Source organism: Gossypium arboreum, chromosome 13 (genome assembly GCF_025698485.1).
Source record: "Gossypium arboreum isolate Shixiya-1 chromosome 13, ASM2569848v2, whole genome shotgun sequence".
Classification (NCBI taxonomy): Eukaryota; Viridiplantae; Streptophyta; class Magnoliopsida; order Malvales; family Malvaceae; genus Gossypium; species Gossypium arboreum.
The window spans coordinates 101113972-101131729 of record NC_069082.1 but is presented as its reverse complement, the minus strand read 5'-3'; the positions used below and the strand labels follow the sequence as shown (position 1 = coordinate 101131729).

Genomic DNA, 17758 nt, shown 5'->3' with positions numbered 1-17758 from the left:
TAAAAGAAATACAGACAATTTCAATTTTAATTAGGTCTAGGATGGTAACCATGTCCACTTCTAGAATATCTTGTTTTATTCACAAGAAAAGGGTGATGTAAGAAGTTTTTACAATTTCTTTCTTTTTTAATTATTCATAGCTTTATTTTCCAAGTCATTAGATTTACTTTTGCATTCATTTTAATAAATTTTCTGGTTGCTCTTGTCATACTATTCAATATACAATATAATTAATGGCTAAAAATATATACAATATCATTTTACTTTCATATTATCAATACCAAGCAATATTATTTAAAATAATAAATGAGTACCAATAAAAGTTCCTAATCATTACTAAAAATCTATACAAGTTATAAAAACTTAATATATTATAAATTAAACTCTTCGCTATTCAATTTTTATTTTTCTTAATAAGGAATAAATTATTCATAGATAAGGTATAACTATAGTATATTTGTAAAATTATATATATAAAATTAATAATAATGATGAAGATGATCTTGCATTTAATTGAGAACCACTAAAATTTCTAAGTTGCCCATGAACAAACACCATAACTTGCGGTACAAATGGACAAAAAGGAGATAATACGTCCCAACTATGACATCCAAGTCAACAAACATGCTCCACATGAAACACCCAACTATATCTCACCCTATCACAAACCAATCTCAAATTTAAAACACCTACAAAACACACAAATGCACTTCACACATCCGAAAAGGAATTTGGGTTTTAGATTACCATAAATTATAGTGGTGAATGAATTTGAAAATCAAATATTCTGAGTCTTAATTAATTATTGTATAGTGGGTGCATTTCATTCTCAAAAATTAAAATAACTGATGGTAACATCTTCTTGTCAATACTCAAGCATTAAATTTAGAAGCCTTTGCAAAAAAATATCAATCAATTATCGATATATATACACACATTTATTTAATCATATTGGATATGCACAGTCTAGAGATACAAAACTTTCCACTATGGGATATAACTTCAATTTCCATGTACTCTATAGAAGGGATGAGAAGAAGGGGATGGGGAATAAGACAGATATGTCTTTCCATAAGTGCACTTGCAACCTATCAATTTACATGCTCACTTTGTAGGGCGACTTTTAAGATTATCTTGTTTTTCTGCAGCAAGGAATACAATGACCTATACCAACATTTCCATAGATAAATCAAAATTTTCAAATATTTTAGAAATAATTAGTACCAAAAGCGGGCTTAAGGGTTCCTTTAGGAATAAACCATGAATGTTGTCCCCGATCAATAGCGAGAGATGACATATTCAACCCATCATGGCTTTAGAAGCAAAGTATTGATGCCTCCAACATTGGCCATGAGATATTACGAGAAAGCATCAAGATATTTCTCAACATTAATTCCATATCTTTTGAAATAAGCAAGTATAACAATTGTACATCATCATGATATGATGTAGAACGACTTCACATACATAAGCGGGAATGTATGAAACACAAAACTGAACCCTCAACTCCCAAAATTTAACAGTTGAAATAGAAACACAAAATCCTAAAACTTAAACTCTATGAACATCGAAATTAAAACTCCAAAATTTGAAACTTAATTTTTAAATCTACTTTCACAAAAAGAAGAATAAAATATCCAAATTATTCCAATCATGATTGAGGTTATTAATAACGATAACTTAATATACATCAATATAACAACAATCGTAATCATAAGATTGAAAAAACAGTAACATCACATTGTAGTCACAAAGATGACATTCATTATCCATTTTCAAAGAGACTAAATTAAACTAAATAAAGTGTCCATATAAGTAGTAACAATACCTATAGGACTCGAAATTCCAATGGCGTGGCGAGAGAAGAGCGGAACCACAGCGAAGACGCAGATTAGGGTTCAAAAATCAAAAATTTTGATTTGGGGTTATGGGAAAACTACGATAGCGAGCAAATCAAAGGACTTGGGAAAGCGATTTGAGGATATCTCTTTGGGGGAAATTATAGGGGATTTCTAAAATTAGGGCTTGAAAGTAATGGGAAATTTTAAGGGAAATTTGAAACAGACGAAGTAAAAAGAAAAGTAGTCGGGGTAAACTGAACTGGGGAAAAGTAAAGGGAAATTGGGGTTCCAAAAAACGATGCCGTTTTCAATCTATTAATAAATATTTGTGGCGTTTTTATAGAAAGCGCCACTATTAACAATGTACTAACGATGCCGTTTTGCAATCTGTTAATAGATTTTGTGGCGTTTCTAGAGAAAATGCCGGTATTTCACACCTTTTGTGGCATTTATTAAAGTGCCACTAATAAAAGACAATGAAATGACGACGTTTTGAAATCACTTTAAATGTTTTGTGGCGTTTTTATATAAAGCGCCACTAATAACAAGGTAATAACGATGCCGTTTTGCAATCATTGATGATTTTTGTGGCATTTTGGATAAAACGCCATAATTCTCACTGTTCTGGCGTTTATAGAAGCGCCATTAATAACAAGGGTGTAGACGGCGTCGTTTTACATTCTTTTAATAGATGTTTTGTGGCGTTGTTTAGAAAGCGCCACTAATAACTAAGCTTCAAAAGCAGCGAGTTTAAACTATTAAAACATATTGGCGGCGTTTTTTCTAAACGCCACTAATTATGACAATAATTTTTCTCCTTTTTTCTCTTTTATTATTATTATTATTATTTCCTATTAATACATGGTTAAATTTTAATTTGGTCTCTCTAATATATTTAAATTTTAGATTTATTTGCATATACTTTAATTTTTAATATCATTTAGTCTATATATTTTATAATATTATTAATTAATCTAAGCAGTTAATGTTATTGACTTTTTAATAAAACATTACATGGTAATATATAATTTGAATATTTAGAGAATAGAGATTGAAATGTGGTTTCTATTTTTATATGTTTGTGTCGTTCTTTTACATTAATATCTATATATATCAATATATATATCCATATATATATTATTTATTCTTCTGAGTTAATTTAGGATTTATATAGTATTTAAGTGTTTAAGGGTTTGTTGTCTATAGTTTAAGGTTTTATGGTTTTAGATTTAGGGTTTATAGTTTTAAGTTTTATAATTTAGGGTCTAGTGATATTAGGTTTATAGTTTTATGATTTAGGAATCTATATTTAAGGGCTTAAGGGTTTAGTGTCTATAGTTTAGGGTTTTATGGTTTTGGATTGAAGATTTAATGTTTAGGGTTTAAGGTTTACAATTTAGGGTTTATGACTAGAGATTTAGGGTTTGAGATGTAAAAGGGTTATTGATTTTAGGGGTTAGGGGTTAATTAAGGTTTAGAGAAAGCCATAACATTGATTTTAACATCTTCATAATTTAATTAAATGAAAACTTCTAAGTTTATTTATCAAAGTGTAACTTTTCATAATTAAGTAACTAAAATGAAATTAACTTTCCCATAGTTAATTCATATTGTGTATTTAATCTTTTAGTGGCGTTTTCTAAAAAATGCCACTAATGCAATTGGTAGTTAAGAAAACGACGTCGTTCTCTTTAATCTTTTAGCGGCGCTAACGTAAAAATGCTGCTATAGGTCGGTCTATAGCGCCGCTTCTCTAAAAAACGCCACTAATGCTCGATCTTTAGCGGCGTTTTTTGAGAAGCGCCGCTAATGAACTGAAGCTTACATAATACGACGTCATTCACATTAATCTTTTGCGGCGTTTTTAATAAAACGCCGCTATAGGTGGATCTATAGCGGTGCCTTACTGAAAACGCCGCTAATACTCAATCTATTCGAATTTTAGTGGCATTTTCTATTCAAACGCCGCTAAAAACGCCGCTAAAACCCTATTTCGGTGTAGTGATATAAGTTAGCACAATTGTTGGCAGATAGAATAATATAATATTATTTTTAAAAACCAACAAAAAAAATGTCACCAAACCCATCACATTGCTTATACCTTTTTTTTTTTACCGATTATTGGAAAGATTCCTAAATAGGTTAGTGACAAAGACATACCTATTGACAAAGATGCCAAAATTATTAGAAATACTACTATAATTGCAAGAAAATTTCCTTGTTTGGAAAATTTTAATAGCCAAGAAGAATTATTTACTACTGAATACCTTTCACACTAAAATCCACAATGGTGTTGTCCTATAATAAAAAATATAAACATACTTAGTCAACTAGTGATTTAGAAAAGTCAACTAGTGATTTAGAAAGATCAAAATTTGTAATAGAAATGTTCCTTGAAAAAGAAAGTGAAGAATAATTGCACTGTTATCACATAGAACTCTCTTGAATGGAAAACAAACTATTGTCAAGATGTTTGTGTTGTGTGACATGAAAACTTAGGTTCAATCTTTAGTATCCTTACTTGTACTAATTACCAAAAAAATCTTAAAACTTGTTAGTTCTATCCGATGAAGATTTATTCTTGTTGAATTTGATAAAAAAAATGGGATAAGAATGATTACGGAGACATAAAATGTACATATTTTGGATAAGATATTTCATTAAATACATATACTTCATTTGTCTAATTTATCTATTATCCTATTGTTTTCCTTTGACAAACTACAAAAACTAAAATCCAACATAGACCTTGGAAAAAGGTATGCATATTATAAACCTAAGAAACAACCATACCTTAGACTAGAACAACAACCAAAAACATTAAGACTGTACAACAACCAACTATAGCTAGCCTTCCTCAAGGAGATGCAATAGAATTGCTAATCCACCTCATACACAATTCAAATTGATAGCTTAATCAATAAGAAAGAAAAAGAAAACTTAGACTAGATCAACAAAACACATTATTAAAGTAAAGTTATAACCTAAACCTTGGCGAATATACATCAACAAAAGAACTCAAAAAGGGAATATATACCGAGAAAATTCCATTAATTTTTCATTCTCTTATTCCTGGAAAATTAGGCATATATGCTAGTTTGAAAGAAAAATTAAGGGATTAGACCATTCTTTTTAATTTACGAAAACAAGTTATTTTTGTGGGGTGCAATTACCACATTGGCAAAAGCACACCCTGCTAGACGTGCTTCCCCAAAATGCGTATCCAGCAGGGTGCACCTACATGGCAATAGGCACACTGCACATAATTTTTTAAAATAAAATCATTGTCGTTCCTCATCTTTGTGGATTTGGCTCATAACTTTTCCTGATATGACATATATAATACCTAAGGTGTACATGATCCCATAAGCTTCCACGTCGATCGATCATAACATGTATTACAGGTGTCGTATCAGAAACGATGCATATATTGAGTTGTGGCACTCCATGCCTTCTCAAGTTAGTCAATAAGAAGTCCCATAGGCTTTCACTGAAAGTGCGTCCTACAAGGCGCCGTTCCTTCTCTCTCCTGCCACGCTAGCAAAAAGCGCTTCCTGCACGGAGCATTTTTGCCACCTGTACCAAAATCAATCTATCTACATCACTAATTATTTTTTAAAAACCTTCCTTGTGAAAAATTTTTACATTCCATATAGTATTTTTTTCTCAACAAGGAAATTATACTTATTAATTAGAAAGTCAAAAGCTAGTTATAAAGATGGTTATAAAGATAACTTTAGAAATTTATCTTAGATTCCAGTATGCACAAAAACACACACAAAAAAAAAAGGCTTTGACAATCAAAACAAATCATTATCCAAAATCAAGATACACCAACATCTGAGATGAAAACATGCTTAATTGATCAATTCATACATTAGCTAAGGCAACTAAAAATCCTTTAGGCTCTCGCTAGACATTAAAAAAACCTTCCAAGAGCCCTTTCCCTAAATTCTATCATAAAAAATTCAACATTACTTTTGCGCCACTCAGATAAAACCCCTAGACTAAAGTAGAACATAATGGACGTACTGCTCTTCAACAAGTTGCCAATCCTATGCATAATCCTTGACAACATATTTATAATTAAAACTAAAATTGAACAAATTCAAACCTTAAAAGCAGTTGAACATCCACCTCCACTCACTAAGGCATTAGCATAAAACTCCCCCACCACGATAACCAACCCAATCTAGTCCTCCTGCACATATTTGTCTCCCTCCATCTCATCTTCCACGGAAGAATCTTCAAACACTATGGCAACAGTTTTGCCCTAACATTACAGTTTTTTGAAATCTAAGATATCACCAATTTTTAGCACTCTTATTAGATACTACTCCTCACCGCATTCTAATATCACAATTCATCAACTTTTCAATTGGTTAGTTATGATTAACACCGCAACTTTAGAGAAATTAGAAAGATAGAGAGTGTTCTCTTCCATAGAGATAAAATCTCCCTCAATGACATGCAATGTTTATAATGTCTCCAAGTTGCACCCATGCAAAAGCAACCCTATAATCTCTAAATTAAACTGTAGGAAAATTGGTTGCATCTTTAATATCAATAAGTGTAACGCTAGAGATGATGAGGAGAAAATAATTTGATCCCTTAAGTTTAATACTAAACTTTTCTACATCAATTCATAATTTTTTTAAAAATAACAAATGGTAAAATTTATTTCATATAAATAGTAAAACAATTTAGGATTTCAAAATTATATTTTATAAGCTATTGTTTACTTGTAAATCAACACTTAAATTAATAGCAAATTTACTTTTGGAAGCTAGTTTAACTCTAAAGAAGATTTTATAAAAGTTATTCAACACTTTCCATTGTTTACTTGTAAATCAACACTTAAATTAATAGTAAATTTACTTTTGGAAGCTAGTTTAACTCCAAAGAAGATTTTATAAAAGTTATTCAACACTTTCCATATAAGTTATGTCTTGTTTAGATACCATTATTTGTCCAAAACATGTCTCATTTTGAAAAAGTAAAAAAAAAACACATAGTTTCTTACTTTCTATCATTACCTTAAGGTTTTTTCAGGTAATTTTTCTTATTCTTTCATATTTTAAATATATAGCAATGTGTCGTACAATTTTACTTACAGTTATATAGTAGAACAAAATTATTGTCCTTATCTCTGACATGATTTACCAAATGGTTTAAAATTGATAGACCCAGGAACAGCAGCCCCTGTTCTTATCGCACCTCCTGAAGCTCAAGTCCAGGTACCGAAAAAGAAGAAACAAGAGGGTAAGAACCTAATTTCAAGAGCAGCCACACCTTAGAAATTGAACAGATAACTCTGTTAACTGCCATTTTTTGTAGATATTTTATGCTATAATTATGGTTGTCTCGAATGATTTGCATTTCAGTTAAAGCCGCTACCTGAATATATTAATAAATATATTGTCTCTGAAAGGCCACGCCCAGATGGGAAGATTGACAAGGTAACCATCTTTAAATGAATTTTATAACTCCTCCAATCTATTTTTTCGCAAAAATATATATTGTTTATCAATGTTGTCTAATAATATCTCTTATTGTAGTACTATCGACACAAGGTGTTGCATATTAATTTTCGGTCACTAGCTGAGGTGGAAAGGTATGAATCGAGATGCATTTACCCTAGGTATGCAGAGAAGAGAAAGGAGAACCAAAACCAACTTGGATTACATGAACCTTTGCTAGTAAGTGTGCTATTTTCATAAACTCTAAAAGCTAAACAAGTTTAGTTCTTATATTTATTTACATAAAAATTTTAACTTTTCCTTGGTGATGATCATTTTGAGAGTTGAATGTTTCTTCCCATGTCACTGTTATATTGGCATTTCAACTTTTTCAGGCATTAACTTATGAAGGAACTGAACAATTGAATATAGAAAAATTAGATGCTTCAACTAAGGAGGTGATAATTTATGAGAATATTAAAAATGGGGATACCTACAATTCTCCAAAGACGGGAATGCGTATTCCTGAAGAACAATGTCACATGACAGAACCTTGCAACAATATGTACATGCCTAATCCTGCTAATGTTTCATCACCAAAAGGTATCTCTTTCTACTCATTTTTAAGCATATTCTACCACTAACTCCAACTTTTCAATTTTCACAACGTACACATATCGAATTCTTATATCTACTACATACCCCCTTCTTTCTCTCTCTCTCTCTCTCTCTCTCTCTCTCTCTCTCTATATATATATATATATATATATATATATATATTCCTTGGAAAGTATTAATTTTCTTAATCATAGTGTAAACCATCCATAAAACATTGTACCCATGAATACTCCTTCCTATTTACTCTTTAAATTCTTAAGGCCAATATCATATCTTCAACCTAAGAAATTCACCTAATAATAATAGAGTTTATAAGTAAGATTATTTAGAAGACAAATTTACCTATCTATGCCTTGCTCAATACCTCATCGAATCAACTAGCCTTTAGCCTAAGAGTTTTTCCCATCTGCCATGTTTCTTCTACCTCATGATACAAGACTCACTTCTGTTCAAGAAATCCAAGTCCGTTAAGGAATCTTTAAAGCTATCTCTGACGTAGGAAATTGCCTTCCACCTGGCTATTATATATATATAGATTGATGCAACAGCCTTTACACCCAAAGAAGAAGTTATTCCCTTCAACTAACTTTGCAGCTATAACTAGGTATTGCATCTTGTTGCAATTGAGATGAATCATATTACCAATCTTCTTAAGTTGGTTTCCACTAATGAGCATTGTTGTTTTCCTTAAATCCTAAAATTTGAGAGAGTTACTTTCCATTGATAGAAGATCACCTCATGCTCTAGCAATTTTCTAGAATGTTTTGTAGTTCCAAGCTTCTAAGGGAATACCACAAATCGCTACCCATGTAGTTCTATGCTTGAGAAAGGTGAAACAAGACCAATAATCTATCTCAACGAACCATTCCTTCAAATTCCATCAAGAATTACCTCCCTAGCATTTTCTTGACATTAATGTCAAAGACTCCATTCTCCTTAACAATTTCAACTTCATAAAACCCTTTCGTAATCCCCACGAAACACTTGTACAATTGGCCAAGAACCATCATCAACCTTGATGGCTTGCATATTCTCCGTATCAAATTTATGAACAACACATGGGTTTTCAATCTCCTTACAGTCATCACTTGAGTCTATTTTCCATTCATCTTCATAATATGCTTTACTCTTTCTCCAAAACTTTGTTCGTTGTTGAACCTTGTAAATCCTACAAATAACTTGCACCCATAAAGCCAAAAGTTTATTTTAGGAAATACAAGTTTCCTTTTAGGTTGTAAATTTGACTATGCCTAGCTTTAAACTGTTTCTGTTTTGCAATCGAGACTTCCTACTCTTAGGGTAGGGTTTTTTTCTTTTTTTTAATTTTTTTTATTTAGAGCTACTTTTTCTTCTTTAGAAATAAGCTATTACTATCTTGTTGTGCTAAGATTTAGTGAGTGTTGTTTTATTTTCTTCATTTTATAATAATTCATATTTCAATTAAAAAAAAGAGATAGGATTGAATTTCTTTCTTTGGTTTGGTCCACATAAGCTTAACACGGTTGAACAAAACCTAGCTTAATTAAAGTTGCATTTAAGAATAAAAGTAAAACTTTCTCCAACTGAAATATATGTACCTATTTAATACAAGATTGTGATTATGGTTCAGTCACATCAATATGTTTCCTATAAACTCCCATGAAATAAGTCCATGAGATCAAAACTAAAACAAATAGAGGAAGAATGAGAACTTGACTCATGCACCAACAATCCAAATAAGAGTATATAGATTTCTATTCAACAGCATCAGTCTTCCTCCTACCATTTAGATTTTTTTTTTTTAGTTAGGTTGCACCACCTGAAAGCATTTTGAATAAAGTAAATTAGCAATGCCCCAATAATATAAATAAGAGTGAGAGAAAAAGAGATCCCCTAAGTTTAACCCTAAACTTTTCTATATCAATTCATAATTTTTTTTAAAAATAAAAAATGGTAAAATTTATTTCATACAAATAGTGAAAACGATTTTAGTTTTCCAAAAAAAAATATTTTTTGAAGTAAATGAATGCTTATAATTTTATTTTTGGATGGTAGTTTAAGGTTTAAAAATATTTTATGAAAATTGTTCAACACAAGGTTTTTAATATTAAACTTTTTCCACATATGTTATGTCTGGTTTAGATACCCTTAAGGTTTTTTTAGGTAGATTGTCATATTCATTTTGTACTTCTTTCATTTCAAAAGGTTAACTACTTATCACGTGTGTGTTGTATAAACTATTTTAGTTTTTTTACATATATAGTAGAACAAAGTTATTGTCCTGACAAAATTTACTAAATGGTTTGAAATTGGTAGTCGCAGAAACAACTGGTTATATAATAGAGGCAACCCCTGTCTCTACGCTGCCTCCTGAAGCTCAAGCTCCTACTTCAAAGAGAAGATACAACAAGGTAAGCATCCACACACCTTAGAAACATAAACAAATAGCTCTATTAACTACCATTTTCTTACACTGTTATCTTGAATGCTTTGCATACCAGTTAAAGCCGCTGCCTGAGTTCCTAAACAATTGGATTGTTACAGAAAGTCCACGCAAAAATGGGAGGATTGATAAAGTAATTATCTTTAAATGACTTTTAGAACTCTTATGATCTATTTTTTCTCATATGTAGGCAAATATATACATCTCATTTATAACTGATGTTAGATAATATCTTATTATTGAAGAAATATCACCATAAAGAGCGCAATATTACTCTTCGATCACTTCTTAAGGTAAAAAGGTATGAAACGGATGGCATTCTCCCCGTGCGTGGAAAGAAGAAAAAGGAGAGCAACGACCAAAGTGAATCACCAGCACCTTTTCTAGAAAGCATGCTATTTTTTTAAACCCTAAACAAGTTTATTTCTTATATTTCTTTACATGATTTTTTTATGTTTTCCTTTGTAACGATTCTTTCGTGATTTGAGAGTTTCTTCCCCGGTCATCGTTATATTGGTTTTCAACTTTTGCAGTTATTGACTTATGGAGAAACTGGAAAATAGAACGAAAAACTAGAGACTTCAACTATGGAGAGAACAAATTCTGAGAATATGCATATGTCCAATCTTACTACTTCAACTTCAACTGCACCAAAAGGTATTTTTCTCTTTCCACTCACTTTTTAAGCATATTCTAACCCTAACTCCAACTTTCATATTTTCTTAAATACCATATCTACTTTGTATTCAAACACTCGGCAATATGATTCTGAACTAAAACACATATCTTTATCTAGTACTTTTTGAGAGTTATTCAATCATTATTTTTTCATCATTCAACAGGTAGGCGTGGAAGAAAAAGAAAGATGAAAACAGTGGTGAGTTTAGAAGCAGAAACCAGCATTGGAGTCGAACAGAATAATGAAACGACCCCGATAGATGTTCCAATCAATGATGAAGCTGCCCTAATAGATGTTGCAATAAATGACAAAGCTGCACCAATAGATGTTCCAATCATTAATGAAGCTTCCATGATAGATGTTCCAATCACTTATGTTGAGAATTTTAGTGATCTTGGCCACTAAAGATTATATTTCTCATTATATACCCTGCTACTTTCATGAAATAATACACATTCAAACTGTGCGTATACTATCAGGAGTTTGGGTTTGTAATAATTAACTTTATATTACCTTCATTGGATTAATGGGTGAAAATTTTTATTGGGATGTTTTGTTGGATTTTTAACTCAAGGAAAAGGAGTGGTATCGTCTCCTTGTTTTAAGAAATACTTTATTTAATAGATATATTTTATTATCAAAATTACTTGTTAAAGTTCAAAAAAATTGAGAATCAATTACACGTGATTAAAAGTTTTAGCATCATCAAAACTCCCAAAAATATATGTTATTAAATATATGTTATCTTAATTTTAAACAAGTTAAATTCAACATTTTATTATATTTGAGAAAGTAGTCGAAATTTTGATAAAAATTATTTTGATTTATTTAAGAAATAATTCAATCAATTAATCAAGATGTTAGTTTCTACTCAGAGAAAGAAAATTTTATTGCCGTGAACTTAATACTTATAGGCCATCCATCATAACTTAAGTTTTACTACATTTCTACACACATAGACCTATATCAAACTAAATGATATTTCTATAAATCCGTAAAATCTAATATCTTACTAGATCAAATGGAAAAGTTAATATGACAGGTATGATCTCTCCTATGCTTACATGTCACCCCAGCATAGTTGGCAGAACTAGGCAGCTGAAGTAGCATGGAACAAAAGCTTTTATTCTATTTATTTCTTATCCATTACAAAAGTTTGGGAGCCGCTCTTGAATTTTCTCTTCTTTCCAGGTGTTGTTATAAGAGCCTCAAAAAGCCCTGAAATGCAGCCACGTTGAATCAGAACGTGGTCGAGTCAATGCAAACGCGTCGGTTTCTCGACTACTACAGGCAACGTGGACTATGCACAATGCGTATCGTTTCTTCCTCCTCAATTTGAAACCATATCTTCCAGTTCATTAAAGCAAACCTCCATTAAAAATGCAACCCAGCTTGAGCAACCCCGTCTAAGACAAAGATGAGGAACGGTTTGGTTTTGAGTCTTCTTGTAGTTAGTTCACTGGCGATGGCTGCTGCCGTTGGAAGGGACGATGTTATATTGAAAGAAGGCCATAGGGTCATAGTTGTTGAATATGACCAAGATGGCAAACATAAAACCAAAGTCTCAATCTCATCCCCGTCGCTGCACCAGCAAACAGACCAAGGGGAATATTTTGGCAAGGAAACTATGAAAGATGCCGCATCTGCGCTTCCCAACGTTGGCCATGGCATTTCACAAGGAAAATCTGGCTCCGGACGACATTCACCTGGGGAACTTATCTGCGATGCTTTCGGGAAATGTACTCAGAGGGTCGCCACTGCCCTTGGTAAAACCAAAGATAAGGTCTCAGACACCGCACATGAAGCTAACAAGCTTAAACAAGCAGCTTCAGGGACCGCACATGAAGCCAAAGAGAAGGTTAAAGACAAGGCGTGGGAAACCGCGCAGGAGGTTAGAGAGAAGGTTTCAGAGACTGCACACGAAACCAGAGACAAGGTCGCAGATACAAAGGGAGCTATCGGCGATGCTTTAGGCAAAGCAAAAGGGGCAGTTTTGCAAAAGGGCCAAGATGTTAAAGAAAGGGCTAAAGAGTCCATTGATAAGGCCAAGGAGGCGGTGACAACAGCGAAAGACACGGCCAAGACGATGGGGGCTGATATAGTGACAAATACATCAGAGCAAGTGGAGAACGTTCAGGAAAAGGCCATGGAAGAAGCAGGCCGAGCTTCGAACAAGGTTAAAACTAGTGCAAACAAGTTTCTTGATGGTTTGAAGAACATGACTTCAATGGAGGCATTGAATACAGTGATGGGTATAGCGAACTTACTTGGATTAGCTACAGCATATGGGATGAGTGTGTGGGTTACGTTCATTTCCAGCTATATCCTGGCAGGACAGCTACCAAGACTGCAGTTTGGGGTGGTGCAGAGCAAGATATACCCTGTTTACTTCAGGGCAATGGCTTATAGCATAGGGATGGCTTTGTTGGGGCACTTATTGTGGCACAGGAAAAGATCGATCTCGAGCCCGCCAGAGGTGTTTCAAGCTATTAATCTTTTGTCAACCCTTTTCATGGTTTTGGTCAATGGACTGTATTTGGAGCCTAAAGCCACAAAGGTAACCTGCTTAATTTCTGATGCTCCTAATTGCATATTCCAAATCTTTTTTATTTGACACATTGGACATGATATTGTAGGTGATGTTTGAGAGGATGAAAATGGAGAAGGAAGAAGGGAGAGGAAGACATGACTTTGTGGCGGAGGGAAGCAGGGTCACTGAGTCACCAAGTGTTGCAGATCCAGTAGCTAAAAATAGCAGGAAAGGCCCCTCAACGGCACCGGCACCAGCACCGGCACCAGCACCAGCACCAGCAGTAGCACCCACTAGTTCAGAACAGGAAGTGATAAAGCGCACAATGGGTAGGCTGAATGAGAGGCTGAAGAAGCTAAATACAAACTCATCAATGCTTAATATTCTCACTTTAATGGCTCTCACCTGGCATCTTGTTTACCTCGGCCAACGCCTAACCTTAAACTGTTGATGAGATGGATGCTATAGATACTTCCACTTCTGTCTTGTAACATAATTACTTGATCCTGTGTAAATATCTAGTCTAGGACAGTTTGGTTTTGCAACACTTGTTTCTCTGTACTGCGAAGTAAATGTTTTTATACTTTTTAGTAAAATTTTCAGTTCACAACTCCTTTTTCTTTATTTATTTTTCTCTTCCTATCGAAACCCACATTTTAAGCTTCAACCTACTTGTTGGAGATCATATAAGAACCTTCTGTCGCAAGTGTTGAGTATTTTGTATGTAGAGTAGATGAAAGTCATTAGGTTTTACCCCTTTCTTTGTTAGAACATTTTCCATAAAAAATGTGTGAAATTTAAAAACAAAAATTCTCTCCAAATTGCACCCTTGATGTGATTAACTTCCATGACTCATGGATAAAAACGAGCCGGAACGAACTTTAGAGAATTTCTCTATGGTTGATTGTTGTTATATTAGAAGCTTAGTCCTCTTAAAGGACAGAAGCGGTTCTAAAAGGGTTTTGACCCTGTCTAAAGACATAAGGCCTATGATTGGCATGCTCAGATTCTATTCGATTTTCCCAGCTTTAGCAGAATTAGTAATGAAGTCTGAACATCGGGAAAAAGCGGAGCGCTATCCCCAGCTGAGGGAATTTAGGTCAGATAGGGGTGATGATCGGCTACAGTGAAACACTTACTTGGGAAGGGATAAAAATTTGGAAATTCAAATTGAGTTCCAATTCACACAAATGCTTACTTTGTTAAACCAACTCCAGTAAATACCAAATAAGCAAACATAATAATTATCAATCCTAATATTAGGAAAGGGTATGAATAAATTAGTTAAACTAAGCTAAAACTAATGGTCTCAAGTGAATCTTCTAATTGAATACTAATGTTGCGTTTAATGAAGTGTGATGAATGAATTAGTGATATAATACTTAATCAATTGCTAACAATTGAACACTCATTATTTTTAAACCCAATTTCTCGATTCAACTTGGAATATAAAAATTATTACTAAGTTAAAGCTTTCACATGTAAACTTGACACACGTCGAATCTTTTAATTTTACGATGTTGAATGAGTCGCATGTATTAGGTTCACCTAATTAAGCAAATCATTTAATTGTAAATTCTTGTTTTTAATTACTAACGTTTCTATTAATAGTAATTTTAGAAAAATCATTATGTGTAAGAGTAACTATTGTTGGGAACAACTATTGTCAAACTGACTATTTCGACCATTAATAGAAGTCAACAAAAAAAGGTTGGCCCTGATATGTAAGTTTAGGACAAGGAGAAAGTATTTTTAATTAATTCAAAAAAGTTACAGAAAATAATGAAAAGAAAAAGGAAATGATATCCCTTGATACAAAGGAATCATTATCTTTTGTTTTGAACAACTTTCCTTATGCAACATATCTTTTATCTCTTAAGGATTCCACTACGTGATAAGATCAAAGAGTATTTTTTTCCTCAAATCTCTACATCCATAAGCTAGTCAAGCTCCACATTCTTACGTGGATTGCACCCAATTTAAGGTATTGTTTGCTTTAGGCTTACACTCTTCCGGATTTTTCAAAAAAACACACCTTCCAACTTTTGCGGTGTTTTTATTTTTGTCACTCAAATAAAAATATTTAAGTTTGGTCACCACTACTGGAGAAATTTTACATTTTAATCACTCAAACATTAAATCTTAAAGACAACTAACTGCGCATGCCATATAACCATTTTTTTTTTCATTTTTTCCCTATTACTATTGTTCATCATCTTCTTCTCCTCCACACCACTATTTTTCTTCCTTTTACTCCCTACTTTCAACCACCACATTATTTCAAAACTTACAGAGTTAAATCCATACGAGACGTCGAATAGCGGTCAGCATCGGAGCAACCCCATGCAAGGGTTCCGTGAGCAATAGAACTTGGTCCTTGAACCTCTTACAAACATATATAACTGACAATCATGTTGAGTTCAAAATTAACAACACCAACATGAAACAAGAAAGTGATTTGGCAATCTTAATATATAATTTGGTTCAAAGTAAGAGCTATGCACTTATGAGAAGCCAACCGAATTTGCTCAGAAACACTTGAACTGAGAAACCTGGCAATGATTAGCACATATGAACTAATTTTCTCTTTTGTAACTAGACCAGCAGTGCATGCCTCAATGTTCAACCATTAATGAAATTTTTAGCAATTATTTTTCATCCTAAATATTAAAATACATATAAAAATAGATTTAATATTTCTTTATTTCCCAGCAACCAAACATCAAATTTTGAAAAAGATCTACAAACCACTGTAAAACTTTGGCCTGCAATGCAACAGGAAACCAGCATTCAAGCTGAACCAGAGGAGCAGTAGCATTTTGTTTATTTTGTTTATTTGTAACTTGATTTAGTTCCTTTGTAATTTGACTTTTAAAGTTAGTAGGATTTGTTAAAGATTTGAATGTGATGTAAAGGCAGATATGTCAGCTACATTTTGTTTCTAATTCTAGCTAGGCTTAAGTCATGTATTAGCGGGAGCAGTTAAACATTAGTTAACTGCCATATTTCTTTGTAATATGAATGCATCTCTAGTTAATGAAAGATTAGATTTTTTGGAGATCAAAAACTCAATTTTCTTCTTGTTCAAATTTTTTTTTGGCATCCATTTTCTTTTCTTCTTCTGTTTTTTTACTCAAAATCCAACATATGTTATCCAAATTACTTATATATATGGCATATTACTTATTCAAGTATTGAAGTTTAACTTTACTTCATCCAAGTTACTTGCTTCTATTTTCTTCCTTTATGTGTCAAAACCCCAACAACCACAAAAAAATTCCATATAAAATAACCGTATTTATTTATTTATTTATTTATATTTTTTTGTGAAAAGAAAAATTAAAAATAACTCAAAGAAATAGAGGTAACCAAGAGAGTGTTTGAAAGGGTCAAGTTGATCAAAAAAAGACAATAAGCGAGTTGACTCGGCATGAAGTGAGTCATTAGCCTATTTAAGTGAATTTTGTAGCATTAAAAACATCAGAGGTAGTGCTTGATAGTCCCTGGATTTGAGTCATTGAACCTTTCATAGAGTTCATCCCTCCTCTCACAACTAAGTTTAGTGTAATGCTAGAAGTTGGATGCAAAGGAAGAAGAAGAATGGTAGAAGTAGAGGTGGTGTTGAAGGGAATAAGATGATGAACAGTAGTAATGAGGGTAAAAAAAAGTAAAAAAATGATGATATAGTGTTCATAATCAATTACAGTTAGGGATTTAATATTTGGGTGACTAAAATGAAAATTTTCTCTAACAATGGTAATCAAACTGCAAGTATTTTTATTTGGGAAATCAAAATGTAATCACCCAACAAATTAGGTGACCAACTAAAGTAGTTTACCTTTTATGTATATATAATGAATCATCAACCTTTTAATAATATAGGATCGGAGAATCATGAAATAGATAATATATTTCTTAATGTCAGATTGGAAGAGGTAATACCTTTCAAGTTGAGTGAAGACCTTCATAAGTGCTCAATGTCTGCTAGAAGGTATGCAAGACTTCTATACTGACATTTGAGAATGAAAGAGAACAAACAATTTTACTTTTGTATCTTAAATGAATATCCGACTTAGTTCATTTGTACATACAGTATTTATAGAGAACTAGGATAACTGTTCTTAAACTAACTCTTCAACAATTGCTAGTTGTATTAACAGCTTCTTGCTAACTACCTAACTGCATTAGCTAATGCCTATTATGTGAACT

The 17758-nt window shown here is 32.6% G+C and overlaps 1 protein-coding gene across 1 annotated transcript; it reads left to right on the top strand.

Annotated features, from left to right (window-relative positions):
• The first annotated feature begins 12177 nt into the window (after positions 1–12177).
• LOC108461764 (uncharacterized) lies at positions 12178–14159 on the top strand. The gene is made up of 2 exons (XM_017761695.2): positions 12178–13576; positions 13656–14159. The coding sequence occupies exons 1-2, from the start codon at positions 12437–12439 to the stop codon at positions 13998–14000; spliced, it is 1485 nt and encodes a 494-aa protein (XP_017617184.1). The 5' UTR covers positions 12178–12436; the 3' UTR covers positions 14001–14159.
• Positions 14160–17758: the final 3599 nt, after the last annotated feature.

Coding starts and splice junctions, on each gene's coding strand:
- LOC108461764 (XM_017761695.2), top strand. CDS start 12,437: ATGAGGAACGGTTTGGTTTTGAGTCTTCTTGTAGTTAGTTCACTGGCG. Junction 13,577..13,655: donor TGGAGCCTAAAGCCACAAAG/GTAACCTGCTTA, acceptor ATGATATTGTAG/GTGATGTTTGAGAGGATGAA.